This window comes from Neolamprologus brichardi, chromosome 11, assembly GCF_056152115.1.
Source record: "Neolamprologus brichardi isolate AB-2024 chromosome 11, ASM5615211v1, whole genome shotgun sequence".
Lineage (NCBI taxonomy): Eukaryota > Metazoa > Chordata > Actinopteri > Cichliformes > Cichlidae > Neolamprologus > Neolamprologus brichardi.
In genome coordinates this window covers 14269236-14283380 of record NC_142114.1, presented here as the reverse complement: position 1 = coordinate 14283380, position 14145 = coordinate 14269236, and the positions used below count along the sequence as shown (strand labels likewise).

Here is a 14145-nt window from a genome sequence, read left to right as displayed (position 1 = left end):
ATTTAAAGAAATGACTGAAATCGAATCAATAACTTCTATTTCCGTGTGTGTTTGTGCACGTTTTAGTGAATCACTCCACCTAGTTCCCAAATTTCCAAAACTGAGGAGTGGCTCAAGACCTTTGGACATTATTGTAGACGATGATGTATATTAGTTACAATGTATTGTGTTTACAGTGTGAACAAGAGATGGTACTGTAATGCACTGCCCCCTAGTGGTTTCAGCAGCAGACTACAGTACGCATCTGGGCAAAGGCAACCCAAAATACCACACATGTCAAAGTGAAGTATGACAATGCAAAAAGAGAAGCAAACTAATCCCAGTTCAACCAGTATAGTATAGTACAGGTTCTATGTTTCATTCTTAGTAGACAAGGATTTATTTACCCAGCATATGTATTTACTTATCTTTTTTTTAACCCCCTCTGTGGAGGCCAGTATTTAGCACAAAAGTACAGAGTGATTAAAATAAAGTATTTTTTTGATCAAAGAGCAAAAGAAAGCTAAGTTTTCACATTTTCACTAAATATTTTGGGCTAATATTAATGCTCCGGAGTGCCGCTGACAAATGTCTGAAGATGATCAAATGGCGGTGGGAACGGCTAAGATACAGACTGGAGCTGTTCAAAGCCAAAACAGCTTCAGATCAGATGAGTGCCCTGTGGCACATCTATGTGGACTGCTGTTTCATTCTCCTATGACTTCCTCCAATCGTTAAATTTCAAAAGGGGCGTGTTGTGAAATCACATAAAACTGATTTGTTACTGCCTGCAAGGTATGAAATGGTTGCTTACGTATAAACTCGTAAAAAAAAAAAGAAGAATCTTGTGAGTTTTGGTAGTGGAATAAAACAGCCATCAGGCAGTGTTTGGCTTCAAGATGATACCTAGCACAGTATGAGAACACTTTTATATTAACTGAATATAAAACAAAAAATTATTTTAAAAAAAGAAACTCTTTGCTAAATAATAAATGAACATCAGTGGGTCCAGCAGAGGAAAAAAAAAACTCGCTCTAGGGATAAATCACAGAAGAAACGATTTTGTCTTTTAGGCATTTCGTTAGTTTGTGATTGATTAAAATCAGCGATGCTGGAATGAATATATGCTATAGATAGAAAATCTGTAATGGGACTGTCACATGGCTGCAATATTAGATTTCATGGTCTCCAGGAATCACTTTATTATTAACTTCAGTGACAGACAGTAATGATGTGATGCATCACGTAATGTCCCAGTATGTCCCTTCACCTGGGGTTTCTCCGCATACATACAGGTGCCATCCAGTAGGCACAGTGGCCACCTAATGAACATGAACTCTCACTGGCATCCACAGAGAAGTCCTTTCCTTCTGGTTTTCATCAACACTTCAGCCCCCATTGATGGGAGAACAGTGACCATGAACAAAAGCTGTATATACTGTACAAACACAGCTCTGAGCGGCAGCACACTGACTCATTCTTCAGTGTGTGTGAGAACGGAGGGGGACCCCTTTCAGCTCCTTTGTGTTGGTGTCTGTCAACAGTGTAGTTGGAGGCAGAGCCCATTGTGGCGGCCAGTGTTTCGTATTGACATAGGGCCTCGTTCAGCTTGTTCCCAGGGTCCAACCTGAGGACTCATGAATAATGGAGAGAGGATCCTCAGGGCCAAGGAGGAGTTTGCCAGTCTGACTGGGATGGTTTAAAACTCAAACGACAACTTTATATGGCAGCAGGTAAAACTGGGGTCACAGCTGATCATGTTGAGTGCCGTGAGAGTCCAGCAGAGTAGTGACATGTTCCACATCAAGGATGTCTTTTCACTTCTTCTACTCTGTGTACATTTGATCATATTCCCTTCTTTTAAGCCTAAATTGTCTTTTCTATTCCAGGTAAGCTTTTGTCTGAGGTATAGGGGCTAAATTTCCCTCACATAGAAATGAGTGAAACCCTCGTAGGAGTTTTGTCTGTGAATCCAAACCTTTGAGTGGCTGATTTTATTTATTTTTTTCAGCTGTAGCCGTCCAATTCTGACAATGAAAATATGTCTTGAGACTACAACAAATTCATAGCTAGTAAAGAAACCCACTTAATTTAAATAGATTTTTGCACATTTTTTAAAAAAAAATTCTCTCCTTTTTTTGATAAAAATGTAAAATACCTGATGAGTGAGAAGTAAGTACAGCCCACATTCAGTGTGTGCCACACCTTTGGCACCAACAGGGGGCACCACTTTAGGTCAGGTTCCCAGCAGGTCCAGATCATCTGCTGCACGGCTCACACGGCCCGAGTGATGTGCCCTCTCCTCTTTGCCTTTTTACACGGCTGCTAGGGGAACCAGAGGCTGGTTACCGACTGTTCTGCACAGCCAAAATGAAGAGTGTATGTGTGTGTGTGTGTCTGTATGTGTGTGAGTTTGAGTGTGTGTGGCAGGGGTCAGTGAGGTGCCTCTCGCTTGTGTGCTTTGAGCTTTTTCATGCTTCCTGCTTTGATCTTCTCTCTCATCTCTTCATCCCACACGCTCCCTGCGCCTCAGGCTTCTGGTTTGCACACCGACAGAGGAGCAGGAGAGGGATGGGAGGGGGACATGGGGCTGCCTCTCACACAGACACTACTTGTTCTGTCAATACAGAGAGAGGTGCAGGGAGAGCTGCCCATGGGGCACAGCCACCGGGTGCAGAGTGCAAGTGGGTGGAGGGGTCACCAGGAGCTAAAGTGATGCATACTGTACAGTTCTCTGCTCCTCTTTTATGCTCTCTTAGATCATCCAACAGTGGGTTGAAATTCTTGTGTGAAAAACAACTGCCACAGAGCTTAGAGGGTGGCCTCCTGACCCCTTACAACATGGGAAAGTGCACCCCTCAGCTGGTAGTTATATAAAGCCTGCCACGGAGTCATGAGAATCACTGGCTTGAGGCCACTTATGTCTTTCTAAGTCTGAGCAATTATTTCTAAGACTATTGTGACCTTTTCTGCCAAAGGTTTAAATAGCCTGTGTTCAGAGTGTTGCCATTTAATTCATGTGGAAAAAGTGGGGACGCTTAGAAGAGCGACGCAACCATCATGTGAATACACGTCCTGCGAACCTCATAATCCTCATGAAAGCCCCCCTCATATACTCACACACATACACACACCCACTGATGCGAGACTAGGAAACACAGATGCAACAGCACAGAGCAAGACCCCTAATTGAAGATTAATTGGAAGGGGGGAACACTTACCTTTATTTAGACATGTGGCTAGTGTTAGGCAGTGACAAGCAACTCAACCATCTCAACAGATGACTGCAGTTAATATTTCATGACTAGCTCTGAGGGAGAGGGCACGTTCAGGGAGATTACCATCCATTTCTTCTAGCATATTTACATTGTTGTCATAGTATAGAATAAAGCCTACTGGTACAACTAATCAATTATAACTTGAAAATTAAAAAAGAATAATAATGAATTAAGAATGGATTGAAAGAAAATTAATGAAGAAAATATGTGAATTATAGGGGAAAGTGACACCAAAAAAGAAACAACACTGGATGTAACAGTCGGACTTGCTTGGATTGTGATTCATGCTTGTGTGAGTGGGGAGAGAAAGAATAAGCGGTGCTGTGCTAACAGGCTTTCTGCAGATCACTGGCAGTTTGACTGCAGTGGAGAGTAATGGGGCTGGCAGGGCGGAATCAATTACTGGCCACAACAGATTTTCCCACAGGTCAGAGCTTGGGAAAGCAGTACTTTACTGCAGAGCAGACAGCTGGCACAGAGCATCCACTGGGAAAGGAGCCGGCTCTTAAAAAAAGACAACTTTTTTTCTCTCCTTTTTGATAAGCTTGTGACACATCATAAATTGGCTCTTTTCAGTTTCTCTATTATGTATAACATTTTTGGTGGTTATACCCATTCCTAATCAGATTTTATTTGAAACTGCACTGGGAAGGGAAAATAAAACTGCATGTAAGTGACCAAAAACACTTTAGAAAAGGTTTTTTGAGGTAAAGAGTTACTCATAAAATGACAGCCGAGCTTCAGAGACAGACTTGCTGTAAAACACTGATTTCCCACAGAAATGACCAAACGTGTCTTGTGACACACAGATGCAGAAACAGAGACTCTGCAGCTTAACTTGGCTAATAATTCATATGGCTGGTGTCAGTGAGGGTTTCTTGTGATGTAAACCAGGAGATACATTTCAATTAGAGCCCTCACACCCCTGCACTTTAAGACACACATACACAGAGACACACACACACACACACCATTGATATGCAAACAATGTTTTTCCTGTGGCAGCACAATGTGTGGCCTTAAAAGTAGCTTGCTCCGCGGTCCTCCTTTCTCTGTGAGGACATCACGTGCTGTCTCCTGTTGCGCTTATTTGAGAACCAGTCTTGTGATCTGCCTTCCCCCCATTGTGAACTTGCATAAGTTAACTGGTAATTTGAAGCATTCTGGTAAACCTTATGAACAATATAATTGTGAGGGGCCTATGTGCAGGAGTGTGCGACATTGTGGGAAAAAAAAGGAGTGAAAGAGATTTTATTTATTCAGGAGTAACTTAGGTCATCGACTTCTTTTTTTTCCTTCCAGTCGGCACATAAGGTTGTCCATATTGAGTTCAAAGTATTGTCTGAATCTTTCCTAAATGCCGTTCATGCCCTGTAATTGACTCCAAGCCCTGTAATTGGCAGCTGGCACTGAAATCCTGGTGTCAGTATTATGACCTGAGGCCTGAGGAGATGTCCTCATAAAAAAAAAGAAAAAAGAAAAGGCAAAAAAACTATGCTAAACAAAGAAAGGGGGAAGTCAACATATCCTCCCTGGCTTATACCTATCTGAAAAGTACAAGCAGAATGGATGCCAACAAAGACAGGAAAGTAAAGAATGAGAAGGCGGGTGTATTGCGGTTAAGGAGTGGGAATGGGTCTCAGGCCTGCCCAATATAGCGCCTGGGTGCTGACCAGAAAGAGAGGGGACAGACAGGAAACTGTGGCCCATAGGATAACATTGTTGCATGAAAGCTGTCTGGGAGACATTTCCCTCAGTCAAACAACCTATTGAGGACCAGCATGGGTGGCATTTTCCTTGCCTTACATAATAATGTCATACCTAGTGTAAATGCGCAGCAAAGCTCACACCTTTGGGCAAACATCGTCCAAATATGGATGAGGAAATTATCTCACACACATTAACGGACACATACATACAGCACACAAACCCACAGTTCACTCCAGCAGTTGTTGAGTGACAGGTATAAGATGTCAGGATGGTGTGCGCACAGGACGCAGGCACGGCTGTGAGCGTTGCTGCTGCCGACAGCCCCAACGGTTGACATAGTAAATCAATCCTGATGGGAGGGTAGGATGAAGGCGGAGAGGAGAGGGCAGGGGGTGGGGGGTGGGGGGGGGGGGGGGGGGGGGTCCAATGGGACTGAGCCGGCCTCCGTCAGACACACTCAGCCACTCAGCCAGCCAGGGAGAGACGGCCGACGGGTGGGAGAACACTCGCCGGGAAGCGCTCACACGGAGATTGAGTTACCACGGAATTAGATCAGGGTTGTGGGAAACAGCACCTCCTAAACACACTTGCACGCTCTCAGTCGCACACACATAAACACATGCAAACACACCAGCGCACACTCAGGCCGTGCTCTTGCACACAAAGAGTCACCAAGGGAAACCTGAGGGAAGATTGAGGAAGGCAGCTGGGCACACGCCAGTTTCAAACAAATGCTTGCTTATACCTTTTAGCTTCCTGGCACTGGGTTGAGAGGGGTTTCTAGAAATCGGTGCCGAGTTACGCCCACGTTCAATAGGCAGACTGGTAAGCTGTTGGAGTTATTAAATGTAAAGATGGTAGTCAAACAACACAAATGAGCCAAAACCAAACACACTCAAACAGAACAGGACATTCACGTCCAGCGTCACCAAAAGTGGACTGGGAAGGGCGAGGAGATGTTGCGATACCGCAGGTGAAAAGTCAAGGTTTTTAAAAGACGAATCGTAATTATGTTTAATGGGCCACAGGAATGTCAGCTCTAATGTGAATGACCTTGATGGTCAGGTGTGAGGAGAGTGGTTTGTGTTGCCATAATGGCCCTATTTCCATAATAGTATCATAAACAGTGCAAAAGAGTGAGCATAAATACATTCAGATTGACATGTAGCAGAGTCACTGGAAGGCCAAGAAGGCACTGTTCATGCATCTTGCATGAGAAATTCAGTCCAAAAAGGGAGCAGGCAGGACGTGAGTATTTTTCAGCACTGGATTAAGCACATGTTAGGATCTATAAATCCTCCAAGTGGGAGTATGGGAATGTGGAAATGCATGAAATGGATGAAGGTAGGCATGACAAGGAGAGGAGATTAGGTGGGGGTCTGTGCATGTATCTGTGTGTGAGGGATGGTGTGAAGGCTCATCCGCGCTCACTGCATCAACAGAGTGACCGAAGCTTGCACATTGTATCTGTCACCACTGAAGCCCCTCTGACATTCTGGGACCAGCGTGTTGGCCTCCAGTTGCTCCATAGAATCAAGCTCTCATCCGCACTTGTCTAGCTCCCAGCGTACAAAGTTAACAACTGACCTGATGGACAGAGGAGAGAAACAGCTGCTTCTCTACAAGGCACTGGAATTGAAGACAGCAGGGGCACTGCGCTCCCGCTGACAGCCTTAACAGACATGTCAGGCACATGTCAGAGCAGGCGCTATATCCCAACATCAAGTCATTTTTCCAGACCTTCCATCAGACAGAAAAGACTAACATTCATCTGTCTCTTTATCTTAACTGCTTTCTATTCTTGGTTCATTTGTGGTTAAATGTGTATTTTTCAAAAGCCTGGTAAGGTGATAGTTCTTAAACTTTTGTTTTTAAGTAATTAAACTTCTGTTACAAGAGAAAACAATTTTAGATGTATGAATTAAATGTGCTTACAATATGACCATAAAAGTGCTCTTTATGCAGGGAAGATATGTTGTAACTGGATCACAACCTACCATATATTGCATATGGAAACACTTTATCTGCAGGGTAATTACTGATCTTATTTGTTGGCAAATATAGTGATATATATAAGCATCAAATTTCCTGCTTTGTGGAGGATAAAACAGCAGAAAATATATATATTCAGGCATCTAAAAGTTGCACTATCATGTAGTATTTGCGTAAATGTACAAATATTACTTTCTATTTTTGTTTTACAATAATAGAAATTGTATATAATAGAAATTAGATATGGTTTTACACCATATACATGATATATGGTATACGTATATGACAGCAGAAGTGCTGAGATTGTTCAATAAAAGTAGCAATACCAAAATTCAAAAATAAAGTAACATAAGTAAGTCCCACATTCACATTATTGTTTTAACCTGTAACCCTGTAAGTGTGTCTAAAAGTGTATCTAATTACTTATTAATACATGAGTTTTTGTGAGTTTTTACCCCCAAAAATCCAAAAGAATTTGGACAACATTTTAAGAGATAAATTGCCAAAAAAAAAAGAAAGCCAAATGTAGCAAAAAAAACTACAAGTCAGTTAAAACTCTTTTTTTTAAGTTTTTTTTTTTCTAGAATTTATATTCTAGGTTTTTATAGTTCAGTTGAGAATGTAAGCATTGTTTTTATCACATAAAGTATCAAGAGTAAGCGATTGTATTTTGCAGAAAATGTTCGATGTGAATATTTTAATGTGATATATGATTGACTTTTTTTATTGTTTCTACTGAAATTATGGAGTCTTAATGCTGTAGGAGTGTAAAGTTGCCCTTATTTTAACTACTAACTGTAACTGTACTTTTAGTAGTGTAGGGTAGTATAAATAAACCAAATTTTGTGAGATTCCCATGTTACTGCCCTGTGGGAAGCACTAAAAGATCAGCTTGTAAGACAAACATCCCTGTTTTTGGTTCTGTTTCTATTTATTTTACAGTTTTCCAAGAATATTTTATTAGTTTAAATATCTCATAAAGTACAAGAATGTTTTCAAACCAGAAAAATCATAAAACGTCACATTTAAAATCCCTAAAAAATAAGAGATACTGTTTTGGGTTCTTCTGAGTACACAAAAGAATGAAATCAATGTGAAAACTAACAAATATCTCAAAGAGAAATAGTAAAAAATCACATAAAGTACAAACACCTAAACTTTGTACTGTAGGTACAATACTAATGTCTAACATATTTATATATACACACTGGCCACAAGTGAAAGAGAACATAGACTGAACAGCATCATTGCACATTAGCACGACTTCTCCAAGTCCTGGAACTTAGCTGGAGATATATAAATATCTAAATACATAAATATAGAAATATCATTTGCCCAACAGGAATCCCCTCACTTGATGTTTTGAACAAGAACTTCTTTTATTTATCCTTCCCTGACAAACCATGCCTCCACAGTGAAAGAGACCCCCCTCCCAACTAAAAGATTTGATATGCCCCTAAACTAAAAACATATGCCTAAAGGAATCAGTTACACAGTAGCGCTAGCACTGAAATCTCCCATGTTTCATAGTTTGCCCCCCTGACCCGCGTGTATTAGTCGGGTCACCCTATCACACTTCTGCAGACCCCCCCTTGTTCCCCTTGTGTTCCTTATTTTATGCCCAAAGCAGCTTCACATGCTGTTATAGTTTCTATAGCTGCTTATAGCTCAAGCTTAAGAAAACATTTCTGTTTTTTTGCACACTACACTGCAGAGAGACGAATGTTCACCCAGCGGGTGTATGGCTCCATTGGAAGGTCTGCCTGCCTGTTGACCTGTTTGCAGACGGTTTAGAGGAGGAAGTTCCCTAGGAGAGCGTGGACACGCTGGCCCACTGTGGAGTCTCCAGGCTGATCAGTGACACTCTGGAACCACATGGTTGAAGACAGTCAGCTAATAGACCATCCAACCTTTATAATGCAGGAGAAGAATCCATGCTGCAGTCACTCCAGCTCTCTACGGGATGGATTAAAATGTTTAATTAATACATTGCTTTTATATATAGATTCATAATGTGATATCATTATTTCAGACCACTTTTATTAGGATGATGATCTTTGATCCCCCAAGACTTCATTGATATTTTTAAGGCCCCCGTCACTCAAGCTTTAGCTCGATTCTGACTGGCTCAAGTCTGTCAGAGCCCCGCCCACATCATTCCGGGCACCCCGCCCTCCTCTCCGCCGTGTGAAAACAGTCACAGCAGATGCAGATCAGACAGTTTTAAACTGTTACGCATACCTCGTGCTGTCTGTTCCCCGAGAGAAGAGACGAAATGAAGCGAAGCCACAACTACAGCTCATCGGACAGCGACCTGGACGACACTGTTGAGGTGGAGAAGGACAGTGGGGATGAAAATGGGTATGTTTATTTATTTATTTATTTTTTAAAGAAAATCAACCTATACAACATGTTTTAATTAAGAATTGTTTGTTTTTGCGTTATTCCCTACATATCCTGTTTTTTTAAGTGCTCTTTAATGTATTGCCTCAACATCGTTTTTTTGTCAGTAATTAAAAAAACAAACTGTTTTACCTTTTTAGTCAAATTGACTCCCACGGATCGATGTCACTCTCCACAACCACGCAAGTCCAAGCCAGAAAAAGGCGCAGAGGGGTATGTGAACCGCGTTTCCCGCTCTTGTTTAATAGTTTCCAAGGTTTCTCATCCTCATGCACGATTGAATTAATGTTGAAATATGTTTTCAAACAGATCATTGAGAAACGGAGACGTGACCGGATCAACAACAGTTTGTCAGAGCTGAGAAGATTGGTGCCGAGTGCTTTTGAGAAACAGGTATGCTATTCTTCATTTTATTTGGCACACACAATTTTGTTGATAAATAATATATAACTGAAAGAGACGCTTTATTATAACGTCTTTGCAGGGATCTGCTAAACTGGAGAAAGCAGAAATACTCCAAATGACAGTGGACCATTTGAAGATGCTTCATGCTTCTGGTGGGAAAGGTAGTGGATGTTTTCTTTGAATAAATGCATGTTTCAGCTCTGGTATTAATAAATATGACATATTCTTTGAGTAACATGTTTATTTAACCATGTTTGTTCTTTTCTCACAGGTTACTTTGAAGCTCACGCTCTTGCTAAGGATTACCGCAGCCTGGGCTTCAGGGAGTGCCTGGCAGAGACAGCTCGCTACCTGAGCATCATAGAGGGTCGGGACAGCACAGACACCCTCCGTGTACGTTTGGTGTCCCACCTCAGCAACTATGCCTCTCAGAGGGAGGTGCACACTGGACTGGAACACTTAGCCTGGGGCTCTGCCTACGGGGCTACTCCTGCCCATCTACCCCACCCACTCCTTGTACAGCACCCCCAGGGCAGGACACCTGCATCCAGAACCACCAGTAGCCAGGCCCCTTCCTCCTCCTCTTCACCCTCATCATCTTCCTCCTCCTCCTCCTCCTCCTCCACTGAGACATCTGGGACATCCAGACTCAGTGCCATGCCCCCCACAGAGTCCCTCAGGGTTCCTCCCAATGGCTCTCTACCGCTCAGTCTTCCCATGCCAACAACCAAGCTTTCTCCACCACTGGTCTCATCTCTGTCCTCGCTTTCAGCCTTCCCCCTCTCCTTTAGTGCATTCCCTCTCCTTTCCCCGGCAGCCGTCAGCACCGTGAGTCCCTCCTCCACACTGTCAAAACCTTACAGGCCATGGGGCATGGAGATTGGGGCCTTCTGAAGCCAATCCCTGGACTGAGGGCAACAGCTGAGCTGTGCCCACCGTCACATACAGACTGCTTCAACTGTTTTACAACAATAAAATACAGGGGAACAAAACTGATCTTATTTTATTAAGCATAAGGAACAAGTGGGAGCGGTTGCTAGAGGATCTAATTTCTCATTTACTTTTAACAAGTAAAAAAAAAGTATTTTTATGTTATTAAATGAAATCATAAACTAATTAAGCTAGCCTGCACTGCCTCCAGGTTGAGGAGTGTTGTAATGGTATGATAAATGGGTCATGGATTGATTTACAATAAGCACAAATTTAGAGATCAGCTGTTGTAGGCCATATACTGAAATATACAAATCTACACCTGGCGTAACATAGATTAACTTAATTATGTCAGCTTTCCTTATGATTTTGGGAACTACAGTGACAATAAATATGCATATTATGTGCGCAACTTTTGGGAAAATAACTTTTTAAGGTTTGGAAACCTGGATTCTTGTACCTGTTTGTAATATTTTTGTACCAATAAATTGATTCTAAATATATACAACATGGATATAAAAGAATGTGTATTTCTGTTGCCTTCACTTCTTTCATTCCTTTTTGGTTCTTATCATGTATACCATGCTGTTACTTTTCACATTCATTCACATGCAGCCAAGTCCTACATACAAGCAGACGACAGTAGCTCCTTTACTCATAAAGCCCATACATTCCCATAATGACACACAATCTGCAGGTGCACTTCTGTTGCAGTCTCATAGAAGTCAATCATGAGCTAATGAGGTCCTGGCTATTGACTGAAAGGTAATTCCTTTACTGTGTGCCAGGTAAGTAACCGAATTCGACAGCATTGTTGCCCTTATGAATACACAGGAAATCATTAAGAGCCAGAGGAAATCCTTTACAATGTTACCCTGACCTCACCAGCTCAGGTTGGTCTGGAAAGGAGACAATAGTGTGAACAGTATGAGGACATTGGAGGAAAGAGGTTGAAAAGTAACAGCAACACTCAGGCAGCTGGACCAATAAATCACTGCTCTGCATTTTAGGTACTGTTTTTGTTTCTGTCTTTTAGAGGCATGGCTTTTAAGGGGTTCATTTTTTTAATGGCTTGGTCTTTTATCCATGCATGAAGCACATCAGGCATTCAGGTGGGGCATCTGCTGTCTGAATTGTATTCCCCCAGGGCTTTAAGTCACATGCTGTAAATAATAAATCAGATTATGAAAACTAAAATGTCAACAGCAGATTTTAGGGAATCTAATATTCTAATTCAGCCAGTCAGTAATACTGTTAATATAGTTGCCTATATTCCTGTTTAGCATATTATATATTTTGTTCCAGTTTTGAAGGGTTGTAGGGTTTTGTTTTGTTTTGGGGGGGTTCTGGTCCCAAATAAATCTGACACTGCCACCTGCTGGTGGAAAGCTTAAGTACAGTTAGAAGAATTCAACCCCCAGAGCTGGTGGCTCAGTTATGGCACTGTGTTGTGGAAAACTGGGCCCAAACCTTAGGGAAGGTTTACTGCAGTTTAACACAACGTGTGATGAAATATTTCTCTCCAGAGATGACATGATGCTCCCAAGTGATATGATGAGTATAGAAATCATGTGAATCATATGCTGTCCCCTCCCACAAAAGAATAAGTGCACATGGTGAAAAGGCCTTAGTAGGGCACTGCGTTTCCCAGATATGGAATAACCATTTGGTTTTTGTTTCACTATTTCCACTGCTGCACAGCAAACAATAACTGTTGATAACCAATTTTACAAGTTTTATTTTTTAAATTGTAAACAAATACAGTTTAAAACAGTGCCGCCGTCACAGTGTAATTCAGTTAAACAAGTAAGCTGAAGTGTCCATCATATTGACCAATCACATCAGGACCCGTCATCCGTTGGGCTCCGCCTCTAGACAGTCAAAAGTAAGTTTAGCGAGCGCGTACGTTGGTTTAGCAGGGTGTGTGTAAGCAGGGTTTCTCCACAGAGCACCCGCCAGAGCATAAAATTGTAGCAGCACGTGCAAAGCAGCTAGTGTGCACGATTGGAATGTAATTGTGTCCCTGAAATAAAATGATTTGCTCAGATAATGTTTTTGATCGTGCATGTGTTATGTCATAAATATAATTCCATACAGAAGCACCCTGATGTCTTTTTCAGCCACTCCTTTGTAGATTTACAAAAAGAAAGTTATAGCTTGCCTTCAAGACCTTGAAAGGTAACCTCAACATTGAAGTTTACCGGAAGCCCACATACACGGACCAGTACCTCCTCTTTGACTCCCATCACCCTCTGGAACACAAACTTGGGGTAATTGGGACCCTACACCACCGGGCAGAACATGTTCCCTCTAAGCCTGAAGGGAAAAAGAAGGAACGCACATGTGTAAAGGAAGCAGTTAAAACATGCGGTTATCGTAATTGGGCGTTTATAAAGTCAGCAAAGATGCACAGAAAAGAAGATCAGACACCAGCGAGGGAGGATAAGAAAGACAGACGCAACAACATTGTCATCCCCTATGTAGCCGGTGTTTCCGAGAAACTTGGGAGGGTTCTTTCCAAGCACAACATCCCAGTGTACTTCAGATTCAGCAACGCACTCAGACATAAACGGGTTCACCCGAAAGACAAAACTCCAAAACACAAACTTAACAACGTGGTGTATGCTGTACAGTGCAGCGAGGAATGCCCAGACCTCCACATCGGAGAGACCAAACAACCACTTCACAAGCGCATGGCACAACATAGAAGAGCCACCTCCACGGGACAAGACTCAGCTGTCCATCTGCATCTTAAGGACAAAGGACACTCTTTCGAGGATGCCAATGTTCACATTTTGGACAGAGAGGACAGATGGTTTGAAAGAGTGAAAGAAGCCATTTACGTCCACTGTGAGCGACCATCTTTGAACAGAGGCGGTGGTTTACGACACCAACTGTCTGCCATCTATAATCCAGTTTTGAGATCCCTTCCCAGATGCTGGGCCATCTGACCTCAGGAAACCACATGATAGGGTGGGGCCAGGTTTCAGAATGAGCTCACCCGAAACCCTGGCTGATTGTAACCCACACCCGCTTTCACACCTTGGCTCATGTGATTAGGTAGAGGATCATCAGGGGGTCCTTTGTCCCTCTTTGGGGGGAAACTCCCACTAGGTTTAAATCTGGGACTCTCCACCATTTGACCCTTAGAACTGAAGAAGCTTCTCGGATGAGAGGTGAAACATCTTCAAGCAACTCATAGAAGTTCAGACGCTTTTCTTTCCAAGCTCCTTAGACTATGATGACCTGGATGACTGAGAACCTTCCCAGACATACAGCTCTCCTTAGGATCATTGCCCTGTTGCACCAACCAATTTTGGCCAGCCTTTAGCGTTATTTGTCTCTAGGAAACTTTGACATACAGAGGAGAGCCTAGATGCTCAGGTCCTACAGATGTAAAACAAGCCCAAATCATTACACCGCCACTGTCGGGCTTCACAGTTGGTAT

General features: G+C 42.4%; 1 protein-coding gene and 1 pseudogene across 1 annotated transcript; both read left to right on the top strand.

Moving 5' to 3' along the window:
* Nucleotides 1-9188: 9188 nt before the first annotated feature.
* Nucleotides 9189-11169, top strand: LOC102779863 (hairy/enhancer-of-split related with YRPW motif protein 1-like). Its single transcript, XM_006801357.3, has 5 exons — nucleotides 9189-9320; nucleotides 9503-9575; nucleotides 9672-9755; nucleotides 9847-9928; nucleotides 10039-11169. Exons 1-5 carry the CDS (start codon nucleotides 9235-9237, stop codon nucleotides 10659-10661), a joined length of 948 nt encoding a protein of 315 aa, XP_006801420.2. The 5' UTR covers nucleotides 9189-9234; the 3' UTR covers nucleotides 10662-11169.
* Nucleotides 11170-11376: 207 nt separating this feature from the next.
* LOC148100520 (uncharacterized) lies at nucleotides 11377-13757 on the top strand (annotated as a pseudogene).
* Nucleotides 13758-14145: the final 388 nt, after the last annotated feature.

Coding starts and splice junctions, on each gene's coding strand:
- LOC102779863 (XM_006801357.3), top strand. CDS start 9,235: ATGAAGCGAAGCCACAACTACAGCTCATCGGACAGCGACCTGGACGAC. Junction 9,576..9,671: donor CCAGAAAAAGGCGCAGAGGG/GTATGTGAACCG, acceptor GTTTTCAAACAG/ATCATTGAGAAACGGAGACG. Junction 9,756..9,846: donor CGAGTGCTTTTGAGAAACAG/GTATGCTATTCT, acceptor ACGTCTTTGCAG/GGATCTGCTAAACTGGAGAA.